Below are 11,850 nucleotides of genomic sequence, written 5' to 3' on the forward strand. Positions count from 1 at the left end.
TAAGCCCCGGATGTCCTTCAATGCTGGAAACGCCTCTGGTTGAAACTGATCATTTTGTGTGTTCAGGTTTCCGACATCGGGTTGGCTGACATGTCTGCGGAGGGCAGATTTTTAGGGAGAGGGCGTGTGTTAGAAGAGATTGGTTCAGTCTACTATAATTTTATTCCCATGCAATTCTATTCAAAGTATTAGTATCAACATTATACATTCACATTTGGTAATTCCTGTGCACTATATTTTGATTTTTTGTGTTGTTTTATGACCAGAAGTGATATCACGTTTTGGAGGATGATGTCATAAATGGCTTTTGTTTGTTAAATAAAACATGACAAAAACCTAATTATTTTCCTATGTAGATTTTATATTCATAAATGTAAGTTTTCAAATTGCAGCCTATTTTTTCTTACAAGAGATAAAACAGTATTTGATTACAATTTCATCTTCTCTTAACAAAAAAGCACTCTTTTGCATGGCCTACAAATGTTTTACTTTAATTAATGTATAATTTTCTTTTAATTTAAGTAATGCCCTCTTTCTCTTTTTTTTCTTTCTTTCTTGTTTATTATCTTAGTTACTGTTTAGTTTTGTTTCTGTTTTGAGCTATGGTGTTGGTAAAGTGTTTTCTTTAACTATTCTTTATATTGCTCTTAATACTTATTGTTGTGTACTAATTTTGTTGTACAACACTGTAAACTGAATGTTCAAATAAATCATTTATAAAAACAAACAAAAAATATTACAAAAGACCAATAGTGATTTTAAAGACTTTAAAAACCTATACCTGGAATAACTCTGAATTAACTGCTGGTTTTCTTTTTTTAAAGGAGCTCTCAGTAATTATTTATGCATGCCATCTTTGACTAACACTGACACCTAGTGGTCTGGAGGCAGCCCATTCAAACGCAATGGTTTACAGTTAAAGATGTCATTGTAGAAATTCACTATCCACAGTCAGCCATGATTAATTGAATCCACGAGTGAAAAGTGCTAAATAACATTTAATTGAGTTACTGAAAAGCCGCGTTTATGCCATGTCATAATTATTGTAATGACGAGTTGGCAAATCGGAAATTCTATTTTTAGGAGCTGTTCACACCCTGAGAACTCGGAATTCTGCCTTTCTATGGCAATACAACAAGTAACAGTCGTTATGCAAATGTCTTATTGATAAACTTATCGTTTATTTAGAGGGACATTAGTCTGTGCTAGATCTGTGCTGCTAGCTACATTCAACTGTATTGTATGTCTTTTGTTTATTTTCAGATTAATCTTGGATTATTAAGACATTAGTTAATTATACAAATTATTGTATAATAGCATGATGTTGCTATTTTTACAAGTCGGAATCTCATAATTACAGTAATTAAGACATGGCATGAACGCAGCATAAGTGAGTAGTATTCGGCTAGTCATGTGATCCCAATATGGCCGCCTCCATGAGTGGACCCTCTCCATGTAGAATCAAGCAGCTTTTATATTATTGTCATAATTGTAGTCTTCACCTCATGTGAGTGCTAATGATTTCATACATACAGTATGTTTTAAAGTATAAAACATTTCTTAAGGAGTACAACTTTTTTAATGACCAAAAAAATAAGAAAATAAGTGAGTGCACCTTTAAGTTAGAGCATACAGGATACCCAAGGTCATAACAAACACTCACAGAAATGTAAAATATATCTTCAGTATAACGAAATAATACTGTATGGTTTATGTTGCAATGTTTAAAACGTTCACCCGTTTTCAGGAAAACCGGGGGCTGGTTGACCCTGAACACGTGACGGCGCGGTGGTTTGTTGTTGCTGCTGTCACAGATTTGTAAAGTGCAGTGCCGCGAGACAGAGCCATCTGGGGCGCGCGCACCAAAAAGATGGAGATGTCGGCGGGAGGAGATCGGGTTTTCGCCGCGGAAGCCATCCTGAAAAGTCGTGTTAGGAAAGTGAGTAAGGAAGTAAGATGTTTAAGTGCGTTTGGGGTGTTTTTTGTGATGTACAACACAGAGAGTGGGTCGTTTTTCGTTTGTCTCGCGATGCGGAGGTGCAAGGCGCTTGTAATGACAAGAGGGGGAGGCCTACTTGAAGATGTTTGTCGTTTTAGCGACCCAGTGCATTTGTTTTCTTGGTCATATTGGAATTAACAAGTACAACTTGGGGCAGTTGGGTATGCAACTTGTAATTTATGTCATATAAATAGGTTGTGTAGCACTGGGAATTGACAATAACCCGCTAAAAGAGCAACAAGAGGGGGAGAAAGAAGGGACAAAGTGTCTGGCATGCATCCATGACTAAATCAATGCATGTTGGCTGACACAAGATTCAAATATCTCAACCATGCTCGAGGACAGAGAGGTTTTAAATACTACATACTGTCATACAACACTGTTTAAAGATGTTAGTTTTGCTATATTCGATTATTTTTAAATAGATAGACTTTATTTAACCCCCCAAATTAATTTTTTGTGTGTGTTTTTGGTTGAAACTGATCTTATCATGCATTTAGTCAGTGCTGAACCAAGAACATTTCCCTGTTCCTGTCTCTTTTGCTACAGGGTCGAATTGAGTACCTGGTTAAATGGAAAGGCTGGGCATTGAAGTAAGTGTAGAATATATGAATTGCCACACAATACAACTAATATTAGAATGGAGGTAATGTCTAACAGTCTGACCCACAAACAGCATCATTTAAATATTCACTTAATTCTTCAGTTTGCATAGAAATTGACTTTCTCATTTGAAAAAGTTTATTTTGGTTGTTGTTTTGGAAGTACCCTGCATTGAGACATGCTTTAGTCCATCTCAAATGATTTCAAATTAAAGTCTTGTAACGTTATTATACTTGGACATTTTTATGACATCCATATTGACATGTGAGGCTACGTGCACAGTACAGAACTTTTGAGGTGAATTGCTAAAATCTTTTGCAGTGGCCCCAAAAAGTATTTGGACATTTAAAGTAATGTTATGGGTTCAAGACAAGATCAGCTCAATTGACAGCATTTGTGACAATGTTGATAACCACAAAAATTATTTTGACTCTTACACTTACGATTGAAGTGAGTGGGCCATTTTTTTTTTTTAGAGGGTTTTAAGCAAACAGCAAAAAAAATCACCTTTAGAACACTTTGGTTTAAAGTAATTAAAAAAAAATAGCAAAGAAAACCATTTGTTCTGAGATCTAGATAATTTGCTTGCAAATACCACTTAATATCGAGAAGAAAAACAATACTTTTGTTTTCATACATTTTAAGTGTGGCTTTAGAGTCTAAATATTTTTATGGTGCTATTGTATTTAATTATAACCTTAAAAAACATTCCATGTTATTTGTCAACTTCCCATTACCAATTTAAGATTAAAATGTTTTGCAATATAGACACAGCACATGGGAACCAGAGGAGAACATCCTGGATGATCGACTCATCTCAGCCTTTGAGCAAAAGTGAGTTTCACTTGAAGGACATCTTTTTTTCTCTGCATCTATTACTTTAATATACAGTATAGGCTGTTGAAACATGCATCCAACACAGTGTCTCAGATCTTAAAATATCCAATGTTAGAGTCTGATTTATTTATTTATTTTTTTTTTTTTTTTTTACATTTTCCTTTCTTGTAATCACTTGCTTTAGTTTTGCAGCTTGTTTAAAGAAATAGTTCACCCAAAAATGTTAATTCTCTCATCATTTACTCACCCTCATGCCATCCCAGATTTCTTCTGCAGAACACAAATTATGATTTTAGAAGAATATTTCAACTCTGTAGGTCCATATAATGCAAGTGAATGGGTGTCAAAATGTTGACACTCCAAAAAGCAAATAAAGGAATCATAATCCATATTTCTAGAAGTGATATGATAAGTGTGGGTGAGAAAGTAATTCAAGTCCTTTTTTGCTTAATCCTTCTCTCTACCCAGTAGAAGGCAATATGCATAAAGAATGTGAAATCACCCAAAACACAAGAAGAAGAATGTGAAAGTGGTCTGTTTCTCACCTAAACCTATCAAATTGCTTCTGAAGACATTGATTTTATCATTTAATATCTGGAGTCATATGGATTTTTTTATGCTAATTTATGGGATTTTCTGCAGATGAAAGAAAGTCATACACATATGGGATGGCATAAGTGTGAGTAAATGACAAGAGAATTTTCATTTTTGGATGAACTATTCCTTTAATGCCAGTTAGACTGGAACTAGCCTTTGCTATTGGATGTTTAATCTACTTGCATATTTGACTGTTATGGTTTGGACTTGACACTAAAGTGGTTATATTTTCCTTGGCTTAAAAAATGCTGTCCCACAATTCACAGGGAACGGGAGCAAGAACTTTATGGCCCAAAGAAACGTGGACCTAAACCAAAACATTTTGTACTGAAGGTTTGAATTTTATCAAAAATGTTCTTAAAAATATAGCTGTCATGGAATATTTTTTTACTGTTTAATATAAGCTTATGATGTATTTTGATTGATTTCAAAATCCATGATTCTACTTCCTTTTTGATACTTAAGTATATCACTCACATTTGTTTTTTGCCTTTCTAGGCACGAGCACAGGTGGGTGAAACATCTCGAAGCTCAAAAACCAGACTCACTCCACCTCGCACTGCTGCGAGGCCTCCCACCTCTTCCTCTTCTGCAAGTTCAGCAGCTCCTCAGCCTTCATCGTCCTCTTCCTACACTACAGCTCCAACCCCCAGAGTGCACTCCCTAGCTGCTGCTCATAAACTCAAGAAGGATATCCACCGTTGTCATAGGATGTCTCGTCGACCTTTGCCCAGACCCGACCCCTTGGCTGACCCCACGGGATCCCGTCCTCCCATTTCTCCATTCTCTGAAACTGTCCGCATTCTCAATCGCAGGGTAAAACCGCGGGAGGTAAAGCGAGGTCGCATTATCCTGAACCTGAAGGTTATTGACAAATCTGTAAGCGGTAAAGTAGCTAACAAGAGGACACCACAATCGTTTTCAGGGCGGGCGAAAATCCCATCCCGCAATCGCATCATAGGGAAAAGGCAAGGGGACGTGCCCTACAGGCCATTCCAGCATCCAATGAAAATGTTGGGATTCCCTATGTATGGTCAGCCTTTTGGGCTCCATCCCTTTGGGCCATTATCTTCCATGGCCAATGAAGGGTCAGGATCTGGAGCCAATCAAAGTGTTGGAAACTTTGGTGGAAGCCATTCCTCTACAAATGTGCAGAAGTTTCAGTACCAGCCTCCACCATCTCCTTCCAGTTCCAGTGGGTCTAACGGCAGCTCCTCTTCTTCACAGAAACAGCCAACTCCTTGTCAATCTGAAGTTCCTTCTTCTGCAGCTGGTCCAGCATCCTGTTCCTACAATGCCTCCCAACCTCAAAAAGCAGCTAAGCCCAGCTCTACATCCAGACTGGCACCATTCCTCCCTTCGACGCCTTCCAATTCATCCTCTCCACCATCGTCCTCTCATGAAGATGAAGACCAAGGCTCTCCAAATGTCTCTGCATCTCGGGGTGGAAAACGAAAGCTTCGCCATCGAACCCAGGTGGCTCGAGCTTCGGTCTGCCAGGTTAGTGACTGCACTACTGCCCCACTTCCAGAGGAAAGCAGGGTCCCAAAAGACGGGGACCCTGATTGGCACCCTGAAATTTCACCCAGCTGTGCCAATGTAGTTGTGACTGACGTCACCACAAACCTTCTTACTGTCACCATCAAGGAATTCTGCCATTCATGAGCAAGTTCCGAACCCTCCTCCCCTTCCCTTGTTGAAAACCCACCCTCTTCCACTCCTGCTGCCTACTAAAGTTCCCCATTGTCTGTTATAACATATTTCTCCTCATTTGCCCCCTAACCCTGTGAGAACTTGCTATACTGTAATTATATTCAACCACTCTTAAAGTTGCCATTAATTCAATTCAATTGTATTTTTGATGAAATGTATATGTATTGAAGTAATATTCAAAGGCAGCGGTGCTTCCCTTGGCCTGTATATTTTAACAACTGTTTTTGCATAACATCATTGCTATGATGGTTTTGTAGTACTTCATGCTGTTCTTCCCCCTCTTTTTCCCCAGTGATCCAGTTTTTCAACAGCCTAGCCTTTTGCCCAGTAATTCCACCTTCTCTTGTCACCTGCCATCCTGTAGAGACCACGATTCTCATACCCCCACAACTAAAGTTCAGAATCCACCTGAGAAATCATCTCATCAGCAGCTTTCAAACAAATTTTTTTATTTTTTTATTACCCAAGTAAAAATGGACACACTTGTTTGATGACACTTCAAGTGGCAATATGCCCATTTAGGCCACAGCATGCTAAATATGCATCGAATAGATCTTGCCAATCTTTTCCTTTGCTCACAACGAACCCCTGCTCTTGAAGAATCAGAGTCATGGCTAAAATTCTCTGGACCTAGGAGAAAATTTGTATGGGTGGGGGCCTTCTTCCCTGGGCCCAATGAGTAGGCTATAGCATAGAGGGCCTTAGTGGGTACCCATCATAACAGGGCCCAGAGCAACATATTCGGTTGTCCCCACTGACAACGGTCCAGCGAAGAACTGAAGTTTAAGTAGAGATCACCGTATCACACAGCACAATACATGACTATTTATATGCACGCTCAAAGCTGCAAAATCTAGAGAACAATTAAGTTATTTCCCTCTGCTTGACCTCCGCTCTGATCCAGATGTCCACCAAGACTCTAAACTGATTTATTTTCAAGTGTGAACGCTGAGGACTGCATCGAGAGTGTGGTACTGTACATTAAACCTTCCACATACTCATCCACCCACTTCCCTTATCTGAGAAATACCTTCTTTTTGCCTCCAGACTACAATAGTTTCTGTTTTATGTTAAATACTTGTTAGATACTGTAACTTTGGGGCCAATAACCAGTGGTAAGTTCTCACAGAACTTGATTGAGGAGTTGGAAACATCTTTTTTAGAAACCCTTGGGTTTCTTTTAAACCTACCAAATGTAATAAATTGCCTAGGTTAATGAAACCCTCTTTCGCACTCTCAAACGTTACTGTCTGGAGGCCGTGCGTATTTTGTTTGTGCTGGTAACTGCATGTAGGTAGCCCCATAAGGCTGAAGGTATACTTGGTTTTTCTGCATGCTGTTACGCCAATTTCTTCATTAGCACAGTCCTTGTGCAGCCCAGGAGGACAGTCTGCATGCTTTTACAATTTGCACATGCATAGATCTGCTATTGAACGAACAAATAACAACCAAGCTCAGCCTTAAGTACATTAATCATGAATCGGCATGAAGGCTTAAGGCCAAAACATACTCGGAAGCATCTGCGTACACATACTTGCGTACGCAGATGCTTCTATCTACGTAAGCTTGATTTTACATGTAGTTGCATTCCAAAATGTGTCAGTATCAACATAACACAAATACGCGTTGCATTTTCAACGTTGCCTCAAGGGGTGCTATAGCAGGCATTAAGGCCTGAGGATACTTACATTATCTGTGTTGCTGATCGCTCCACACACAGTATGCAGCACGGCCTGATTGCGTGCGGCCCAGATTTTCTCGACCTGCGGACGTGATCCTTGTATGTGCACACCGTCAGTGCATCCGATGGCTATTTTTTTTAAATTACTTTAAACCAAAGTGTTCTAAAGGTGATTTTTTTACAGTCAATGGACTGTACTAAAAAAGCACAAAGCAGCTGTGGTGGGCATGTGTCGAACGCATTCATTTTTGCTCATTGTCAGAAGCGTATACTCCGAAAGACAACGCCGGGCCCAATCCGATACGTAAGGCAGAAAAACAAAGTATACCCGGGCCTTTAGTTTGAACTGTCCGCTTCTACAGTGAGTTATCTCTTTCAAGTCAACAACTGTCATGGTGTAGGGGAACAGATGGCATGTGCATGATGGCAATGCGATAGCCAAGCACTCGCAACTGCCTATACGTACTTGCATGAAATGACTCTGACTTTATAGCCAAGCAAACAGACACGCATATGGAGTGCACTCAAGTAGCATTGGCTAGTCAAAGTGATTCCCTGAAAGAATGCACTCTATGTAGTTCATGTGCACGAACTCCGTTGTTGTGCTGTTAACTCAACAACAGCTCTACGAATTGACTAAATGGTGAGAAAATTTCAATAGATACCACAGGGTCAATGGAAATATCAGAAACTCTTACCCAGTACATTTATATGTCAAAATAAGACAAGAATGCAGCTTTAGATGCTGTTAATAGTGATAAACAGTTCAAATCTTCAGTCGTGCTGTGCCTGAAAATTGTGGCATTGCCGTGTAGGTGCAGAGTTTGGATGACAATGTCCTTTTGCTAATATACAGTAGCTTTAGAAAAGCTACTGTATACACACAATTATAACTACATACTAAAGATTTTATTAAAGGAATAGTTCACCCAAAAATGAAATTTCTGTCACTTACTAATCCTTAAGCCTTTCCAAATCCCAATTATTTTCTTTCTTCCATAGAACACACACATATTTACTAATAATATTTTCCTCAACTATAGCTCTCACTCTGGACATTCTTCAAACTTTGTGTTCCACAGAAGAGGACTTTCTTTTTTCTGTGAACTATTCCTTTAATGTTGAGGTGTAGAAGGGGATGCTTTTCACTAGGAAAGGACTTTTTTTGGGAAGTCCAGCAAGCAATATTCGGTGTGTCTCGTTTAAGAGTCTGCATGCTCTGGATGTCGGCCGCATACATCATTGAGGCTCTTGTTTCAGAAAAGCAAGTATGACACTCCAAATATAGCCTTCAAACATGACCTTTCACAAAAATTCAGAGGACACTGGAGGTGTATACTTCATTGGCACTCTCAACCTACAGTTCTTTGTGTCAATGTAAACTAAAATAATTTTTCAGGAAAAACAAAATAATGGCGATTTATCCGAAGATATAATGTTGATTACTAAGTTGAAGCAGTGTATTTATATATATACTCAGAGTGCTTGCGTAGGTTAAGAGTAAGACGTGCTGTCGTAGCAACTATGATACGTTCTGTTTCCTTTGTCTTACGAAGGCCTTCTCATTTAAACTAAACTAAGCGTCGTAAGTTAAGGACGCTCTGTATAGCTACGTACAAAGGACACGTCCTACCTAGCAATAGCCTTTGCAATGAGACACACCTATTAATAACTTGTCTCATTAGACCTGAAGAAACGGGTTAATACAGTTTATGGCAGCTAACTAGGTGTATGGAAGGATGATAAAATACCAGACTCCACCAGAGGACAAAGTCAAACCTCATTATACGATTTAATTATAGAACATTGTTGTGTATGTAGTCATGAAGCCGTCCTCTAATGGAGCACTCTTACTCTTTATCGATGTGCCTTTAGAGAGAAATTAACCTTTATTGTGGACATGTATTATGTTGAAAAATCTAATTATTTACAAATATTGTCACTTTTCTTTATTTTGTTTGTGTGTGTGTGTGTGTGTGTGTGTATCTATAACTGTTTCTAACTTATTATGAAACTATAAGTTGGTCATTACCGTCTAGTAATTTAGTTAGTTTACAGGCTACCACAAAGATGAGGAATGGTTCACCCAAAATGAAAATGATTTCCTTATTCTGCCATTTCGTGCATGTATGCTGTTTGTTTTACTTTTAGCACAAAAGGAGAATTTATAAGAGCCTGTTATTTTTAATTAACCAGTTCGTCCATTTTACAAATCTGACTGAACAATTTTTTAAATATAGTTATTAAATTTTTTTTGGTTGGTTGGGTCAATTTTAGGGCTCAATTTCTGTGGTCACTATGAACTGCTGTTGCATGTTCTGGAACAAATCTTTTAGATTTTGAATAATTAAAGGGATAGTTCACCCAAAATGTATTTCTCATGAATGAATCTCATGATTTACTCACCCTCTTGGCATTCCAGATATGGGTGTCTTTCTTCTGCAGAACATATTATGAAGAATTTAGAAGAATATTTTAGCTCTATAGGTCCATACATTGTAGCTCCAAAATCCACATAAAGGGAGCATAGAAGTAATCCATAAGACTCCAGTGGTTAAATCCATGTATTCACACACAATATGATGGGTGTGGATGAGAGACTGATCGATACTTAAGTCATTTGTTTTATCATACATTCTCCTCTCTGCCCAGTAGGGGGCAATATGCATGAATAATGTGAATCACCAACAGCAGAAGGTGAAAGTGAAGGAAAAACAACTTAAATATTGATCTGTTTCTCATCCAGACCTATTGTATTGCTTTAGAAAATTCTCATCTGGTCTGAATTTTGTAGCTTCAAAGTGTTGGCACCCATTCACTTGCATTGTATGGACCTACAGTGCTGAAATATTCTTCTGAAAAACTTCATTTGTGTTCAGCAGAAGAAAGTCATACACATATGGGATTGCCTGAGGGTGAGTAAATTATGAGAGAATTTCTATTTTTGGGTGAACTATCCCTTTAATGATGACTGAGCTATTCCTGTAGTGTGAACTCCTCTACTTTTCAGTGTTTTGTTGAACATTCTTTGATATTTTAATCTGTTTTGTTTATCAAAGTAGTCATCAGTTTATCCCAGGTCTGAAGAAATTGATGATTCTGAAAATATCCATGGTGTTGTCCCATTTAGGGCATTACGTGTGGTGCTTTTAGCTGCTCTGTTTTTCCCCATGTTGTTGTTAACTTGGTCTACAAAGTGTTCCACATACAAACAGTCAAGTCTTTGTTTACCATTATATCCTAAATGGTAGGAAATAGATGTCACTATGGTGTGAACCAGTGCAAGATTGTTTCACCTAAAGAGGTAGCTTAGCACTATAATAATATGTGGCCTACATTTCATGCAATAGGGCTTGTATTTTATAGGATGTAGCCATCAGAGCCCGTCATGGCACAGATTATGAGATTATGTTTTTGAAAAAATAAGGTGTGGATGAAGGTACTAGAGATTGCAATCCTCAAATAGCAGATCAGATGTGTTTTTCGAGGAGTTTTATTATTATTTCTGTACTGTAGAATTGAATGATACGTGCTGCCTTTATTTTATAGCCATTGTTCCATTTTAATAGTCTAATTTGGGTTTGAGAGAATGGAAAACCCAAACAACTGAACTAAGTGTGATTTATATAAGTCATCTTTTTTGTAGTAAAGTTAATTATTATGATAATGTTGCTATGACATCGTAATGTAACGAATGCATGATTTCTGAAACCTAATTGTACAGGTCATTTAAATGTCATGATGTTGTTGCTTTGTGTGTTTCATGAAACATGCTTTTAATAAAATTCCTTTAAAGACACGGTCTCTTTGCTATCTATTTAGTTGCATTTAGACGGATAAAAATACTTTTGACCATTTTAGGGTGAGCAAGTTTATGGATTATTTCAGGTTATTTCTGTGAGTGGAGTTTGCTCCATGTAAACAGTGATTTATGGATAGATTGTACGTCAAGTCAATTACTTGTCCTTTTCTTGTATCCTTGCATGGAAAACAATCATAAGTTACTAGCACTCAAATTAAATGTGATGCGCCAACACACGTCGTGCCAGGTTTTCCATCATAAAATGACATTGGCTCTTGATGTCCAACCAGCAATATTTAAATGTACGCAAATGAGGTTTGAGGGCTCCATTGGAGAGGAATATATACAGCAAGTAATAGCTTGCATTTAGGTCTATTCCTTGCATAAAGCTATTGTATGGCTTGAAAAGCTACTAATTTATATTTAAGTACTTCACTCAAAGCTAGAAGTGTGAAACCATTGAGCAGCAGTGTACAGTTTGCATACACCTTAGCCAAATACATTTAAACTCAGTTTTTCACAATTCCTGACATTTAATCATAGAAAACATTCCCTGTCTTCGGTCAGTTAGGATCACTATTTTAAGAATGTGAAATGTCAGAATAATAATAGAGAGAT

The 11,850-nt window shown here is 38.0% G+C and overlaps 1 protein-coding gene across 1 annotated transcript; it reads left to right on the plus strand.

Moving 5' to 3' along the window:
* Window positions 1-1,836: 1,836 nt before the first annotated feature.
* Window positions 1,837-11,220, plus strand: LOC127639331 (chromobox protein homolog 6-like). Its single transcript, XM_052121264.1, has 6 exons — window positions 1,837-1,939; window positions 2,549-2,592; window positions 3,371-3,436; window positions 4,303-4,369; window positions 4,535-5,536; window positions 6,042-11,220. Exons 1-6 carry the CDS (start codon window positions 1,871-1,873, stop codon window positions 6,042-6,044), a joined length of 1,251 nt encoding a protein of 416 aa, XP_051977224.1. The 5' UTR covers window positions 1,837-1,870; the 3' UTR covers window positions 6,045-11,220.
* The last annotated feature ends 630 nt before the right edge of the window (window positions 11,221-11,850 follow it).

This window comes from Xyrauchen texanus, chromosome 48 (assembly GCF_025860055.1).
Source record: "Xyrauchen texanus isolate HMW12.3.18 chromosome 48, RBS_HiC_50CHRs, whole genome shotgun sequence".
Taxonomy (NCBI): Eukaryota; Metazoa; Chordata; class Actinopteri; order Cypriniformes; family Catostomidae; genus Xyrauchen; species Xyrauchen texanus.